A 17375-nucleotide genomic window follows, 5' to 3' on the forward strand; every position below is an offset into this window, starting at 1 on the left:
GTTTGGGAAGTTGGGAGGCTAGAGTGGAAATCCGTTCGGAACGTCGTCCAATTGTCCAATTGGTTTTGAAGAAACGCCAAAGCGGTTGGAAGGTATTTGGGGGAAACCCCCATCCCTCAAGCGTCGACGGTAGAGTACACGGGACGGGATTCAATTGAAGACGGTTTCGTGGAAGTGCTTGCTCCACTCCAACCGGGCGTTTCTTCGCCGGCCTTTTCGCTGCCAGTGACAGCCAAGGATGAAGCGTTAAATTGATTTATCGTGCTAATTTTCGCAATGCTTTTCCGATTTACCCCCTCCCCCTTTATATTCTGGAGCTTCCCAAAACCCAAATAAACCAAACCGGGTTGCCTTTACAAGTGGGCTTTGGGCCTTGGGCTTGCCTCCTCACCCCCGGGACGGGCTTTGAATTCCCGCCAGAGCCCTTTCGCTACCTGCTTTCCGGTCGCACAAGACGGAGGAGTACTTTTCTTTTCTACATAAAAAGGGGGTTGATAAAACTGGGCGCAAAGTTCCGAAGAATTTCGTAAAGAATCGCCGATGTTAGATTACTTTTATTCTCCCGGAACCAATCTCGGAACCGATGCCGCCTCCGACCGTTTGCTCTCCCCGAACCTCCGTTCCGTTCGAAAGTACATTCTTCAATTTTACTTCATTTCCGAGGACAATCCTCTGACCTTCAACTCCTCCTCCCCCCCCCCCACCCTTTTTTCCCCTGCCCGTCTTTTGGGTGTAACTCCCGCTGCCTTGAAACGTATCTCTCCGTGGCACGTCATCTTTCGTGTGTCATTTATCATTTACATGTTTGGCAATCGATCAGCAATCATCGGCCGACGTTTCGGTTCCCGTATGTCTACTTTTCCCAGCCCCGTTTTTCCTCCTCCCCACGCCTGGTTTTCCCCACTCTCCGATAAAGATTGATGTGTTCATAAGAAGAACATATTTTTAAACGGAAACCGGCCGGTTTCTCCCCGCCCCGACCGTGGGAGCAGCATCCGAGCACCGAAGGTCGGCTTGCCTGTGAGTTGATTAGTTGATCATTGTTTGCTGTTGTTGTGTTTGGGGCCGCAGTGGAGTGGTACCTCCACCTTCGCCGCATCGGGAGGGCATCGTCTGCCAAATCGAATTTATTTGCGGAGTTGCTGTGACTGAACGTGACTGATTGCCTATATCTCCCTCCTACCCGGGGACGAGGGTAGGCCCCTTTTTTTATTTCCCGAGGAAGGTTGGAACGTACGCGGATATGGATGCCTCTTCTTACCGAGTTTTCTCTTTTTCCTTCCCCATTTCAGGAGCAAAACAAAAAAAGGCGCCATCAACATCGAACGCACCCAAAACCCAACCCTTAAAAGGCCGAAGGGGATTACTAATGGAAGTGTTTTTAAGGCAGTTTCGCGGGACACACCTACGTCGTCGAGAAACGGTCACCGCCGCCGCCACCGCCACCACCGCCACCGTCGCCGGGGAAAGGAAGCCGTCGGAAAAAATCCTAAATTAACCACGGCGCGCAAGCTGGCCAAAGGAAGCTGGCCGTAAGTGGCCGGTATGGCTCGCTAAGTAAATGATTACATTTACTCGTTAGCTCGGACCAAAACCGAGTCCATTCCATTTTCCTTCCCTTCGTTTTCTCCGTTCCCCGGGGAGCCCCACCAAAGAAGGGATTTCGTGCGGGGGGAAAAGGGGGCAATTGTAACGCTGGAGGACCGAAGGGGGAGGGAAAGAAAATATTCTTTCCGAAAGGAATAATAGGAACCGACCCAGTGTCGGTTTGTGTGTTTGTGTGCGTTTGAGGCAAACTTTCGGTCCATTTGCTCAATTTCTGCCAACGCCAGCACTTTCGCAGTCGTTCCGGGGGTTGGAAAACGGCCCCAAATTGGATGCAAAAAGGTGAAAGGAACCGGAATCGGAAAAATAAAAGCACAAATAAAGCGAATCGCTTCGGAGGTGGCAAAAAGGAAAGCTGTCTCAGTGTAGCAACAAGCGTGGTGATTTTTTCCCGTAATGCCACAAAGGAAACGCTCAACTTAAAGTGAAAATTAACTCACTTTGGAAGGTGTTTGTAAAGATAAGAATCGCAAGAAGTGACTGCAAGAACGAAGGGAGAGAGAGGGAGACAGCGAGATTGTGTAAGGATGAGTTTCCATGGCTGCCTGCGAATTTTCCTGTTCGGTGCCAATGTATTGGCAGGTAAGGATTTGCATACTTCGGAGCGAAGGTTGGGAGTTTGACTTTCGGTTTCGTCTTCCTTTCTAATCTCAGCAGGCCTGCTTCTAGTGACGTCAGTCGCTGCCAGTGAGGCTCCCGTCTATCAACCCGTTCCCATTGCCGTTGCGCCGACGTCCGAAACCGTGGTCCGGCCGGAACAACTGCCCCCGTATGGCGGCGTCGGAGCGGACTCCGCGGCGGAAGTGAACGCCTTCGTGGCCGCCGACATCATCAACCTCGACCGGGAGGGTGCGGTCAGCTTCATACCGCGCCGGGACATCCGCTACCAGCGGGCCGTTCCCCCGGAGTACGCCGGAGCGTCCGCCCTGCCGCACTGCGAATCGTTCACCATGGGCGATCCGGACCTGAAGACGCTCTACAATCCGGGCTGGCCGGGCAACTACCCGAACAACAGCGACTGCGTGGTGGTGCTGGAGGCACCGGTCGGTTTCCTGGTGCGGCTCGACTTCCGGGACCACTTCTACATAGAACCATCGGAGGACTGCAAGTACGACTATCTCGAGGTAAGGCACGAGTCTTCGACTCCGGAACCATCCAATAACTCTACATCGCTTTTCCTCCGCCAGGTTCGCGATGGTGCGCACGGGTTTTCCACCCTGATCGGTAAGTACTGCGGTCAGACCTACCCACCGATGATCACCTCCAAGGAGCGCTTCCTGTGGCTGCACTTTCACTCGGACGAGAACATCGAGTACCAGGGGTTTGTCATCGTGTACGACTACGTTCCGCGCCCCACCTCGTGTAAGTGATTGGTGACTTTTCCGACCTTCTGCCACACACTACAGGGGTTTTGGGTTTTGTGTCCTTCTTCCGCAGCAGTCTACGACGATGAGAGCTGCCGGATGGAAGTGTCCGGCATGGAAGGGTTCATCAACCGAACGGACGTGCCGCGGGAAAAGCAGCAGACCGTGATCGAGCATGGGCTTTCGCTCGACTGCATGTGGGTGGTGACGGTGGCCGAGGGGTGGAAGGTAAGATAAGCTCACACCAGAGAGAAGTTGATTGGAAACATACGGAAACATACAACGCCACATAACTAGCTCCAGTCAACTATTGCGAGGTTTAAATTACTTATATTATCCGTAGAGGTTTATTAGAAATATCATTTTTTGCAACAACTCTCAAAATTTTATTACGAAATAATTGAAAAACGGAATATCAATAATTGTTAACAATTTTAAACACACAAATATTTGAATTATATCATGTTTTAATAGAATAAAATGTCTTTAAATGATGAAACGACATGGGAAAGTTCCAAATATTTGATTTAAAAACAAGTAATATAAGGAATTTATACGACAAGTAAATAAGCAAACCTCTCCTTCGGAAAGACATGCATGAAAATAGATGGTTTCACTTATTTTCTCCAATATCTATTCAAAGTACAATCGTAAAGTAAACCAAGCAAACAATTGCTCTATAACAATTCAACTGAATTCTTTCTTTCGTAGGACATTCACCAAAAACACAAATATGTTCCCTCTTGCTAACAAAACATTAACACAAGAAAACAAATGGATAATGATTTTAATAATAATGTAAATAAACGAATCAAACAATTCAAATAGCAAAATGATACCGTTTGAAATCATGCAGGAAATTAATACCACATCTCTTCTTCATTCGCTCAGATTCAACTTTCGTTCCTCAAGTTCAAGTTGGAGCGACCGAACGACTGCGAGAGCAACTTTGTGGATGTGTTCACCGAACGAACGGATTTGCCATCGAGGTAATGGTGTGCCGCCATCCTACGCAACCATTTTCCTCCCGGAATGTCTCTTGGCGTTCCGGGGCGGAACCTAACTCCATCCTGCTGTTTTTAATGTAAATTGTTGTCGACGCTCCTTTGCAGACTGAAAAACTTTTGCGGCTCTATTGCGGACTCGGTCGTGTCGCGCACGAACGTCCTACACATCCGGTTCTTCGCCGAGGCGGCCGCCATCAACTCGACCTTCTCCATCCTGTTCACCGCATACCGGGAGAAGGCCGCTGGTGAAAGTGAGTATGCGAGGGATGCGCCTGAAGGGATGTGAGTGAGGGGAGGGTCTAAATGTCGTCTTCCGGTTTTGGTTACAGCCTGCGAGGACAACGAGTACGACTGTGAGGATGCGACGTGCATCGATGAAAAGCTGCGGTGTAATGGACGCATCAACTGTCGCTTCCGGTGGGACGAGGACGAGTGTCAGGTTTGTGGTTTCATCACCCTTTTCGTTAGTATTACATGTCCTCATGTGTATTTCTACGCTATATCGCAGAAACAAGTGGCAGCCCAATCCGAGCATGTCATCATCATCGTGATCGTGTTCGGGCTGATCCTTGGCGGTATGATCGTGCTGTTCCTGTTCAACTGCGTGCGCAAGATCATTCGCGACCATAAGATCATCCGGGAGCACATCCGGCAGTCGCGGGAAAGCAAGCTGAACGAGCTCGGGCGCCATTCGACGAAGAAGTTGGTCGACCTGGACATAACCAAGCTGCCACCGCCCGCCTTTGACAAGGATCCGATCAACGTGCTCGAGGGAGGGAGCACGACGAACGTAGGCAGCGGTCAGTACTACCGGGATATGGCCGTGGGTAGTGTCGGGAGTGGAAGTGCCGGCAGTGGAGGAGGGAACGCTGGAAGCCACATGTTCAGTAGCCGGATAGACATCAAAGCGGATCCGCAGGATATTTTGCGAGGGAGCTACCACGAGGATCCGTTGTCGCGATCCGGAACTCTTGGGCGCGACGGTGGAGCAATGTGTGATATGGCGTGTCAAACTAGGTAGGTGCCTTTATCTCGGAATGATCTCAATTTTACATACACTCACCTTCAATACGCTTTCCTCTGTCCTTGCAGGGAATCACTGTTTCAGCCAGTGTTTAAGAATAAGGTAAACCAATCACCCAACCAGCTACAAAACAGCATACGCTTCTCCACATTCGGCTACGAGAGCCAACAACAGCAGCAACAGCAGCAGCAACAGCAGCTCGAACAGCAGCAACTTCCCTCGGTGACACCACCACCCCCGAGGGTGAAACACCACCATCATCATCACCACCATCACCACGGGGGGACGCTTGACGGCGGAACCGGTGCCAAGAGCTCCAAGGTGAGCCGGATCGAGCTGGAGGACCTTTCGCCACCGGGCTCGGGCGGCTACGAAGACCGTGGGGTCGGTGGAGACGAACCGCACCATGGAAGCGGTGGCCATTCCCATTCCCACACCCACGGTCACACCCACACACACCCGCACCCGCATACACACCATCAAAAAATCATCCTCGAACGAAACCTAGCGGACGGGAGTGGAGGTGGTGGTGGTGGTGGTGGTGGTGGCGGGGCAGGCGGTGGCGGAGGCACGGCCCGGTCGAACGGTGGTTCCTACGGGGCCGACATCCGGAAGTCCGCACCGGATGTCATCATCATGACCTCGTCCCATTGACCTGCTTCGCCGGATCGCGTTCCGGTGGCAAGTGGTTAGTAGCAAATTTGTTGGCGGTAAACAAGCGGACGAATACGAAAGTGATACGAACCAATCGTTCACTGGCACAATCGGGCGTGGCCACAAACGGGTAGCGGTCGATTAGAAATTTGTTTAATTAGACGGTTTTTTACAATCTCAGCGGAGTGGAGAGGTTTCTTCCGGTGCTTTAAGAAGAAGAAGATGACGGAAAAGGGATCCACTCCTCGGGAATCCTCCTGCCTATGGCGTTTGGTTCGGTTTACTTATCGATTTACGGATAAGTGAGCCTAGGGCCGCCTTGTAGACGGAGATATTCTCCTTCCCCTCGCGGGTGGGGAGGGAGGAGGTTGGTTATTGAATTTGATTTGAGACGCTTACCCATTCCTCATCAGACACTCGACAGGAAGAGAGAGGGATAGGGTAGGCAGCAAGACGCTTAGAGTCTAAGCCAGTTTTTCTCGCTCTAGGATCACATCTCACTCCTCACGAACATCTCGCAATTTCACCGTAGGATAGGGTAAATGTTAGAATTTTACACTTGGGCTCTTGTGGTTTGGTGGTTTTAGTTAGGAAAAACTACTAACACGGAAGTACTAACACTGGCCGATGTCGATGATTATTCCTTGTGCCACGACACTGCGGGAAGGAAATTGAAAACAAATCAACGCTCTTGAAACTTAGCTAAAAGGACACTCGTGTGAGGAGGGATAGTAGGCAACACACATCCTGGCTATCGGGTTGGATAATTGGAAAACTAGCGACAAACCAGCAAAGCCTGTTCACGAGTATAAGAAGCGAGCAACCATAAAGACACGTTCATGAGGCGCTGTACGACACATCTCTAGCCCAAACATTTTGTAAATATTGAAAATCATCATTACCAAGTAGGTGTAAATCTCAATTTCGTTCGTTCTCCAAGAAGGGGAGTCGCCATTGAATCGATCCTTCGTCGAATCATACGTCGGCAAAAACGGGATAAACGATGTTTAGCAAAGTGAATAACAGTAGTAAAAGGGAAAGGAATGGGTTTCTTTTAACGTTAACTAGTCGACCCCATCGTTAATTAGTAATTTTTATTGCTTCGATACAGTCCGCGGTGGCGAGCGGAATGTGGAAAGGTTTGTAGGAAAATTTGTTAAAACATAATTATCGAATCATAAGCACTCCAACGTTTGCCATTGAAAGCGGTTACCTATTTGTTGATTTGTAGATGTTTCGTTATTTCTACGGGAGAGAAAAAAAAAATCAAACTTGCCGGATAGTGAGGCTACCCAAAGCAAAGGGATACTTTTTTTGGATTTGTCAGGAAGATAGCTAAAATAACATACCTTCACAATACTGTTGCACTCCAGAGACACATGGTTGGCACCAAAAACCGGGGACCAATCCCAAAATATGTACTGCGAAGCTTAAGGACTCCGTTCTTCATCCGTTCGAAGATAGAAAGCAACAACTTATTTTCCGAACCACAAACAAACCTGGACTCTGGTCCCGAACTCACAGATGGCATGTACCCAAACATTATGTTATTTGTTTAGTTTTAATCTACTGTTGCATCATATCTCTTTTCTCCGAGCACGTCGTACACATCATAAGAGCCGCACAGCATAAGACAACCGATTTGTAAAGATTGAATAGGATAGCATATAGACATGGAAGATTATTTTAGTTTTCACACGATGATCACAACGGATACCGAACAAACAAATGGCCACGAGAGGAGCAGAACAGGTACGTTGAGCGAACAGGTTCCGGAAATTTACAGGAAGAAGTACATTTTATGTTACTCCATGTGTCGTCGATCATACTAACTGGATGTATTGGATTTTATCGTCTCACCATCAGCACAAGCGGGAAGCAAACGTGCTTGTGTTGTGTGAAGGCAACGAAGGCAAACTTACATCAAAATAATGTAACGAATCAGAGTGTTTGCGGTTTGGCTGGTCACTTCACACACGGCTGCACCAAACAACTTGATAAAACGACATTTTCATTTCAATTCATGTTGGAGACGTATTTGCCATTGGCGGATGATAAAAGAAAAAAAACTGTGTATAAAAAACCACCGGTGGAAAAGAAATGTAACGTTTGTTTCACAATTTAATAATAAAAAAGGAAAACTGAACCAATGGGTGAAATGAGAAAAACTAAAACTTTGTGTTGTGTTTTAAATCCGAAAAAGTGTTTAGCAATAATTTTCATGATGTTTCAGTATCTTATGTGTTGATTTTTCATTGTTGCCCTTACTCCAACGGTTATTTTGAAATAAGAATAAAAAAATCCAAATTGACAGATGGCCGCTGAATGACACATTAGCGTGTTTACTTTTGTCTCATCAACAAAATCAACTAGCGTTGTTTGTATAGTTTCACGTAGAAACTGTTTTCTATAAGTTTAATTGCGTTTAATTATTTTCGGTAGGAATGGCCCTGACAAAGTTCAATCTCTGGCATTGTACATCACGTTGGCACATCAACAATGAGTGAACAACCTCAGCTGATACCTGGAGTCGTTCGAAAAGCTTCGGTACCCGTCCAACAAACTGTTGCTATCGGTAAACAAAAATCGAGCGCGAGTTCTTTAATCCCCGGTGTAGTCCGTTCCGTGTCCAAACCCCGAGCCACGAAAAAGCCAACCAATAGCTTCATTATATCACAACCTAGTACCAAATCTCCACCGAAAATTGATAGTATTACACAGTAAGTTGCCTTTTAGCGCTATGGATTGCCTGCACTGCTGATGATTTTCACTTTCCACTTCATTGCAGAAAAGCAGTCGAAGAAATTCTTAAAGAAACGGCTATCCGGAAGGTTTCCGCCGAACAGAAACGACCTTCAGAATGGCGCCGGTGTCCACTGAGGAAAACAAACAAACAATTTCTAAACCGCACACTAATGTCAATGGTTAATCACAACGAACGGATAAAGAAGACAACGACACACCGGTCTCGTCTCAAACTAGGTGAACTCGTGCGGGGCGATCATAGTTCCACCAAATTAAAAAAAAGTAAATCTCAACAAAAGACATCGAAACCACAATCAGATGTTTCTTCCAGTTCGATAGTCAACCTTGTCGATGATAGCGATTAAAGTGCTTTTTATACTAAAATTATTCAGTGGTCTCCGTTGTTTGTTGGAGCTAGCAAATTTACTTCCAGCTTTGCATCCATACAGGTAAGTAAACATAAGCGAGTTTTCCGTTAATTCTAAAACACTTTTCTTTCCTGTTTTGTATTCTTCAACTTATTTTCACCCAATCTTAGCTATTAATCTTTGTTCCCTTGTTCAACTTAGCACGATTGTTTTATTTTCAATAGTTTTGTTTCTTACTCTTTTTTTTCTTCGGCTTTTCTGAACCTTCTGCCTCTTCGCCATTGTAGTCGTTATCTCGCTTTTTCTTGGGAGCATTCTTTTCGCGATACGTTTGATTTTGCACGTAAAATTCATTCACTTCTCCTTCGGCGCACCGTTCGAAAACGGCTACAAACATGCCGATCGTAAGGTCAATTTCCGTCCGAGCGTACAGGCACCGTTCGCCGATTCCGGGATACTTCTCGGAGCCTAGGTTGAGCCACTCCTTTCCTAGCTCCTCTCGTGCATCTAGCAGCTTGAAGTGACCGTTGTGGCGCAGAATGCTTTCAACGACTCGCTCATTTTCTTGCTCGTGTATGGAACACGTCGAGTAAACGATGCGTTTGGCATTCGGAAAACCGTTCATCGCATGCGTCAGTAGCTTGTACTGCAATCCGGACAGCTTGTACAATCTATCCTCATCAACCGGTTCTGACGCATCGATGCGGTTTAACATTCCCGAGCCCGAGCAGCTTGGATCGATCAAGATGTACTGCACGCCCGGCACTTGTTCGTCGGTAATTTCCAGACAGTCCCCATGGATGGTCTTTATAACGCCAAAGTCAGTTGTATACTGGCACAACACCTTGTAGCGTTCATCGTTCATTTCGACGGCGTACAGTCTCCCTTTGTTTTTCATCAGACACGCCAGATGCGTTGCTTTCAACCCCGGAGCGGAGCACATGTCCAACACGACAGATTTCTTCACCGGATTGAGTAAATATGTTGGCACCAGACAGGCCTAAACATGATCGTTATTAATCTAGTGTTTCGTATAGCATGATCTACGCACGTACCTTGTTTTGTAAGAAGAATTTCGTCCCCACAAGTTCTGAACGGGCCCAGTAATTTTTAGCACTCCAGGGAAACACCAGCATATCTTTGAAGTGAAAGTCAACCATATACTCCGAATCGCCAAGTGCCCGCATACGTTCCAGAAACGAACTGTAGTCGGCAAATTCTTCATCCACCAGGATCCAACCTTCTTCCTCCATCATACGCTTCGCACCTTCCAGATTAAGAGCGATCGTATTGATTCGTACAAATCGTGGCTCTGGGGGATAAAAGAAAACAATTTACTCATTGGCATCCCATGATCAAATCAGTAGATATGGCCCTAGCATTTGAACATAAAAGAACGTACCTTTGAGACTTCTTGTAAGAGGTTTTATGTCGTCCTTGGTCTTTTCATACTCCTCAAAAATCTCGGATTCGTAGCGACGAACGCACTCCACCGGCAAAGACATCCCATTTAGTTCGCCGCGCCCGAACAGCAGCTCACCTATCAACACCCGCGCCAACCATTCGTTCAATTTGGGCTCCTTCTTCAGCAACTCGATGTTAGTCATGATTGCGTTGATTTGCGGCATGTTGGTCGTAAGGCGATGCATGATGGTTCGACCAGTGCGAAAGTGTTTACCAGCGACCAATTCGGATTTGATGCTCTTTTTCTCATGGATCGCCTGGCGAAGATATTTGGCCGCCATACGATAGTTGGTAGGAACCGGAATTTTATGCTGCTTCTGATTTTCTGTACCATCGCGAACCATCTTTGCACAGTCTCAGCAACTTGAGCAATGTGATAATGGAAATTTAACACGATATTTAACAAAACACCGAAATAATTCTAGTAGCGCCGCGTAAACAAGTACCAACACGTGCAAGTAAATGAACTGATGGGATAAACAAAAATATGTCACAAACGTCAATTTAATGAATCCGTTCATTCTCGGAATGAACTCGCGTTGCTCGCTTTTTTTGTAAAGTGCTTTTTTAAACTTACCAGTAGTTTTTTTAAAAATTTATTACTAAACAGGCTTTTGTCAAAAAAAGTTTCAATCTCATTTTATTCGTTTCATTCTGCCTTCCCTGTTTTCACAAAAAGGATTGGTTTCTTTTTTCAGTCTACGTTTTAAACCATGGGTTTGCTTTTAAACTATCATCACTCTTCAGATGCGGCTTTCTTCTGCCTTCCGGAGAACATGAACAATTTTTCTTGTTCAATCGGCGCCTACAAGTGGGCTCAAATTCCTGATGCTGAGCATTCTGGGTTGAGCATAATGTACTGAACGCCCGGCACCTGCTCATCTCCCCGTAGAAAGTTATGATAACATTACAATCGGCCACTTTTTTACAAAAAGTCTGGTAACGTTCGACATCTTCTTGACGGCGTACAGTATACCTGTGTCTTTCATATTACTTGCCAGATGCCTCGCTTGCAAACCATCTTTCGAGTACATGTCTAGTACAACAGCATTTTCCGGAGGGTTCAAGCAACCATTTTTCAAAAGGGTTTCCTGGTAATTAGAAAGATTGGGGTAAATGTTAATGAACTATTCAAGGTATGTGCTATTTCCCACCTTAAAATAATAGATTTTCTTGTAAGTACCTTTTCTACAAAGAATTTCTTTTGGTGGGGCTTTATATGTCCTGTTTGGTACATCGTCTTGGCAGAGCAAAGAAATACCAGCATATCTTTGAAGTGAAAGACGACGACCATATACTCCGCATCGCCGAGGGCACGTACACGACCCATAAATGCTCCGTAGGTTGCGAATGCTTCGTCCACCAGTCTTCATCGGTCCTCCCGCATCAGATTCCAGATTGATAGTGGCCGTATTGATCCGTACGCATAGTGGTGGCGCTGGAGGAAAAGAAATTGATATAACCTTTTGCGTCCCATAGTCTTTCAAAGTTACAACGGGTTAGTCTTAGAGGAAAGTTTATTTTCAATCAATAATTCTAATAGAACAGATTTCAAGAATTGTATCGTTACTTCGTCTTCGATGATTCCGAGGCCGAGGCAGCAGCGTTATGATCGTTGGCTTGCCGCATCTGGCGGTCGCGATCTTCCTCCTCAACCTCTTTGAATCCTCGCAACGCATACAGCATGATGATACCGTTCACAGTCAAGACGGCGGCCAGCACTGAACCGCACGTGTTATTAAATCCATCGATTTGAAACTGCTCCAACAGCAGATACTTCATTCCGTAAAACGCTCCAAAGGGTAGCGTGAACATGGCAAAACTGTACACTAGCAACCAAAGGATGGCAAACGCCGCCTGGCGCGAGTGCAATGGAATCGAATAAGGATCGACCTGGTCGTCGCTCGGCTCAAACTGCTGCTGCACTGCGACGTCGGCATCGTTAGTGATCTGTAGTTGGTCGTTTCGCTTCTTTCGGCGACCCATTCTCCTACACCACAAATATTTCAAAAGGCTATAGGAGAAAGGAAAAGAACAGAGGGGATGACCCTTAGCATTGGCAATCAAACGATCGTACCTGGAGAGCGTTTAAGAGGAATATGCTTCTTGATATTGTCGAACGCGTGGCAAATCTGGGATTTGTAGGGAAGAATCCATTTGACTGAAGGCATGAAATCAGATGCCTTTCGAACAACAGCTCAATTGGCTATACCCGCGCCATCCATTCGCAAGCCGAGGTTCTTTTCTCAACAGATCGACGTTATTCATGATGGCATTGATAGCCGTCAAGTTATTGATAGTCCGATCCAATAACACTCTGTAATTACTCGCTTTTTCACAACCTCCCATTTAATGTCCTTATTCGCTTGAGTAGCATCGCAAAGCAATTTGGCGGCTGATCGATAGGACTAATGACTCTTCTCGCGTCGCTTCTTTTTGATAAACCGGAAGAGCTTTCATTTTCGTTTTTCACGGACACTGCTAAACGATCGACCTGAAAACAGTTTCACTACTAACCTAAGGTTCTAATTTGTATCGTTATTTTAGAATAATACGATTATACTATTCGCATAACACAGTAGAGCAGCACGTGGTGTCTGTTTTCGTTTCTGCAAGAAACGCAAACAAAAAATAAACAAACAAACAAACTCGAAACGTCAAGAGAATGAATTAGTTCATTTTGACAGCAGAATAGCGTTACAAGCGTTACATTGGGCTTGCTTTTAAAAATTAACCCTTTATAACATGTTAAATTGACATTGTGCCTTATTGCAATTATGTTTTTTTTTATATTCGTGGTTAAATAACTACCTGTTATTTGAACTACCTAAAAAAGGGACTTTTTTTTGTGTAAAAACATATTTCGTTAACATTTTCTAGGCATCTACTCAACAACCAAAAATAGAGACGAATGACCGAATAGGTCAAAGTCTCTAAAACAAAAAAAATTAAAAAAAAATACCCAACAAAAAAATTAATTAAAAATTTAAAGAAATACATTCATTTGGAATGAAAAATTAAAAATGAAGTAATTTAAGAATGATGCAAAATTATAAAGCGACAAAACACCCAGTCGCATTACATTCTTGGGCAGTCTTTAATGCTAGGCATGTGTTTAAAAACCGGAACCGTTTTTTGGGGGGCGAACGATTTTATCGGGTTTCCTTTCCCAACAGATTCTCCCTTTAAACCGTTGTTCAATCCATCCCATTTTTTCTGGACCACAGATTTCTTAATCTCAGACTGCAGGCTCGGAAGTAACTCGGTGATGTTTGTCCCAGAGGTTGATAGAAGCATGACCCTTCCGAAACCGCAGCCGTGTGGGGCCCGGTTGATGAGAGAAGGGTGGACAGGTTGCACCTTAAGAAGCCATTCGGGAAGTGGAACCGATTTAACCCAGCCCAGGTGCTTTCTCAGGTGTAACATTTATCTCCTGAGAAAATCAGTGCCCACAGGGAAGTCGAAGAAAGAAGGTAAAGCGATTGAAAGGAAAACAGCACGACAACAACAACAGCGAAGTGACCCCTCATATCAGTACAAGAAGTTTGAAGCTAGGCGGCTTGGCCACGGTGCCATTTCTTAAGATTTAATTCTTCTCATGAAGCTTCCCGCGAACTGACTGGAAGGTGGCTTCGTGTTCGCCCGAGCGAACGCATGAGAAAAACGCACTGGGGCGTGCGATTTCATACGCCAGCCTGGGACCCTCGTGTGCTTTTATGCACTTGTTAAAACATTTTAATAACTGAATCGCTGAAACACAATAGAAACGCAGTTTTTAACGTGTTCTACTTTAACTTCCCGTGGGAATACTCGGATAAAGAGTAATAAAAGGAATGCGTGATTTTTTCGCGACTCTTCTTTTTTATGTTAGTGAATCGTAAATTTACAATTTTGCTGGATTAACATTCCAGCAGAGAAACACAAAACAAAAATAATTTCATCGATACTATAAAAGTAATTGGAAAAATCGGCTCTAAATGCAAATGATGAATTTGCAGTGAAGTCTTCCCACACACTTCCCTTTCGTGCACCATGCACTCTATCATATCCGGAAGGACATGGAATACCACCCACCCGTTGAATACTGATTTCCTATGCATGGGCCGCAGCTTATGCTGCTGGTATGCTAAACCAACCGGCGCGGGAAACCCCACCGGCAAACACATTACCATCATCTGCCCGAGATCCGGTGTATGTTTCTCATGCGTACACACAGCTGGCCAAATAGGCTGCATTCGGAAAGCGAAATGTTTAGACTGAAAGTTACCAGTGATGCTTCAGAAAGGCTCGGATCTCAGGATGTTGTATAATATTGTCGTCTTAACGGCCGGTCAAATCAATTATGCATGGCCAAGCCAAATATACATAAAACAAAAAGGGTTCGATTAGTCTCGGATGGTTTGCGTTAGAATTGATTGTGTACCCAAACGGTTTGACTACTATCACTCGTGGGATGTATTATTAAAGGCAAACTTAAAAATCCCTCCAAATCCGGTGAGTTTAAAAAAGAAATTTATCCAGGGTATACGTTTCATTTGATAAAGAATCGAAAAGTCTGTTACATAAAATGTAAAAATAGTTTGAATGTAACATACCACGTTCGGGTATCAGCGAACGGAACTCTCGAAGTCCTTAAGCGTCTACCAAACCGCACGAATATGCTTCCGGCGCGGAACTTCATTTTCACATGATAATACGCGGAATCGACCATTGCCAAACATCAATATCCTCGCAGCAGGAGTCGATAACATTAACTACAACATCTCTTCATCGTGCAGCAGCATCAACATCATCATCATCATCATCATTGTCCTGTTCCTCGTCCTGAAACGCTGGGGAGGAGGGTTTGTGGTGTAGTGGATGGAGGTAGCGATAGCATGATGATCCCCTTGCTTGGTTTGCTTTCTGGTCCCGGGACCACGTCGGTCGTTTCACAGTTGGCTTCGTACGGAAAATATTCCGTGCCGTATAAATTTACATTGTGGGAACCGTGGGAACTTCTGCAACTGGTTGCCGGTGCATGGTCCACGGTTGGTGGAAGCGAGACCGCCGGCGCCGGCTGCAGGCCAGACAGAGAGGCACCGAGAATCACGTGGAAGAAGTGGGCGCGCGCGTATCGACTGCTTTCAAGTCGAAGGAAGACTGCTACGATGCGAAATGCGATGAAATGTTGCTGTACGAAGAAAAGGTACGTGCGCAAGAAAATGCTCCAAGATCATAAAGCGAGAAAGAGAAAGGGAGCGAACTAGGGACTTTCTTGAAACGCGGGTCTGAAGGCCGTTCACGTGGGGTGATGGCGCAGCGAAGATAGCGGTAAATGAGGGTGGACAGGGAAATGGAAAACGTGTGTTACGTTTCCCGAAACGCGCTCCGTTTTGGGCCCAGACACAATGGAATGTAAAGGGTGGTGGGGTGCGGATAAAAAGCAAAGCAAGGCCGGGGAACTGGCCGGAAGAAAATTCCGATTACTTTACGTTGTGCCCTCCGCCGCCGTCGTCGTCGATACCAAGGCGAAATTAAAGAAGGGACGCTCGGAAAGTATTTTTGAATAAATAATCGGTCACTTTTTACAGGCGAAAGAAAGAGTTCAACTAGCGAGAGGGAGGCGAGGGGGTGCTTTAAAAATTAAAGAACCTTCACGGGAAAGGTAGGGCGAGCTATTTCTCCCCCTCCAAACAAAGGACAGTTGAGAAAGAAATAAAGAAACAATTCAACCAGGACGCGTTCCAGAAAAACAAAGGTAAGAAAACGCTGTCGGCGTCAAGCGAGTTATTTATATTGTGTTGCACTGGAGGACATTTTTAAATGGCCAAGCCAGCCGGGAGGAAAAATAGGAGCCCTTTGCCGGGGCCAAACACCTGTTTTGTTTGTAAACAAACTGCCTGCCGATCACGTGTTGGTACACCTAGGGCCGTTGCTATTCACAGGACGCCGAACGGCAAAAGATAAACAACTCCTCGACGAAGGCATGTGTTATCCCAATCGAACGCCGTTTGCCAGCACTACTAGCGAGTTTGACCTTCGTTCCGCAGAAGGGATGCAATTAGCGGTGGGAACTGGACCACGTGGCATCCAGAACGAAAAACAAGCATCCAACAGCATCCTTCGCCATCCTGTTGAACGTTTGCCCGACAAAGCGCGCGTAACGTAACGTGCTGTCCATGGGAGCTGACCATATTTTTGTCAATTTCTCTCGACCCGCAGTGACCCGCATGGAGCGTTTTTCCCATCGTTCGCCTGGGTAATAAACAAAACCAACGTCGTTGGGTTCAGGATCAGAACGACAAGTGCCACCAGATGAGCCAGCGGTAAGAGCGGAATGGATCCAATTTTCCACTTCAGACGATAGCTCATTACATCAAATGCATGCTACATGCAGGAATGTACGCTTGGTGCAAATTTACGCCCAGACCCCTGCAGTAATACCATACGATCGATGTGGTTTGGCAGGAATTTTTTCTCCTCCGCCTTTTGATGGTTCTTCGGTTCGGAGAACGTATTTGATGGTTAAATTGGTACGAAGAGTTGTGACGACAGAATTCGCCCCTTTTTCGAAAATCCCACATTTTAGATACAAGGAAGCACGGGCGCCAGTGTGAGAAGGAGAAAGATCACGGTGCCTCTTCGCCTCCATCCGCGATCCACCCGGTCCATCCAAATTGGAGCATAAACGCACAAAACGCCAAGTGGGGTCCTGCCAAGGGGTGGAAGGCAAACGCGAACAAGAACAAGTCCATCTCGTCGTCGTAAAAACTGGGCGAACTGGCAACATGAGGAAACATGATGGTGGCCTCGTGCACACATGTGCAGGAGATTGATATTTTCCCACGCCTTTTTCTGCGCACTTTTACCGTGACCGCGGGCTCTTCCTCACCCATCTCCCTCTCAGACCTTACGCAGAGTGTATTACTCTTGCGATTCCTAATTCCTTCTATTCCTTCGCCCTTTTCCATCGACGATTCATCACTGACCATACTTACTAGGGGGGTGGTGGAAAAGGCTCGACATCTTCGCACTCGTCCTCGTTGATGTGTAAAGGAATAGGGAAATTTGTTAATTGTTTTTATTGCCCACTAACTGGCCATCCTTCTTTGATATTGCAGTGGAATGACTTGCGCTACCCAACAATGCAGAGTAATAGTTT

General features: G+C 46.2%; 4 protein-coding genes across 4 annotated transcripts; 2 read left to right on the forward strand and 2 right to left on the reverse strand.

The window, feature by feature from the left end:
• Positions 1 to 2132: 2132 nt before the first annotated feature.
• LOC131261882 (uncharacterized) lies at positions 2133 to 5654 on the forward strand. The gene is made up of 9 exons (XM_058263732.1): positions 2133 to 2187; positions 2263 to 2729; positions 2793 to 2967; positions 3043 to 3197; positions 3861 to 3958; positions 4082 to 4227; positions 4306 to 4415; positions 4485 to 4993; positions 5069 to 5654. The coding sequence occupies exons 1-9, from the start codon at positions 2133 to 2135 to the stop codon at positions 5652 to 5654; spliced, it is 2301 nt and encodes a 766-aa protein (XP_058119715.1).
• A 2402-nt stretch (positions 5655 to 8056) lies between these two features.
• On the forward strand, positions 8057 to 8780 carry LOC131265706 (uncharacterized). The gene is made up of 2 exons (XM_058268008.1): positions 8057 to 8374; positions 8443 to 8780. Exons 1-2 carry the CDS (start codon positions 8154 to 8156, stop codon positions 8762 to 8764), a joined length of 543 nt encoding a protein of 180 aa, XP_058123991.1. The 5' UTR covers positions 8057 to 8153; the 3' UTR covers positions 8765 to 8780.
• A 62-nt stretch (positions 8781 to 8842) lies between these two features.
• LOC131265690 (28S rRNA (cytosine-C(5))-methyltransferase-like) lies at positions 8843 to 10654 on the reverse strand. Its single transcript, XM_058267988.1, has 3 exons — positions 10170 to 10654; positions 9823 to 10079; positions 8843 to 9767 (listed from the first exon to the last, which is right to left on the reverse strand). Exons 1-3 carry the CDS (start codon positions 10573 to 10575, stop codon positions 8985 to 8987), a joined length of 1446 nt encoding a protein of 481 aa, XP_058123971.1. The 5' UTR covers positions 10576 to 10654; the 3' UTR covers positions 8843 to 8984.
• Positions 10655 to 11617: 963 nt separating this feature from the next.
• Positions 11618 to 12837, reverse strand: LOC131261884 (uncharacterized). Its single transcript, XM_058263734.1, has 3 exons — positions 12749 to 12837; positions 11802 to 12245; positions 11618 to 11669 (listed from the first exon to the last, which is right to left on the reverse strand). The coding sequence occupies exons 2-3, from the start codon at positions 12215 to 12217 to the stop codon at positions 11618 to 11620; spliced, it is 468 nt and encodes a 155-aa protein (XP_058119717.1). The 5' UTR covers positions 12218 to 12245; positions 12749 to 12837.
• Positions 12838 to 17375: the final 4538 nt, after the last annotated feature.

Source organism: Anopheles coustani, chromosome 2 (genome assembly GCF_943734705.1).
Source record: "Anopheles coustani chromosome 2, idAnoCousDA_361_x.2, whole genome shotgun sequence".
NCBI lineage: Eukaryota > Metazoa > Arthropoda > Insecta > Diptera > Culicidae > Anopheles > Anopheles coustani.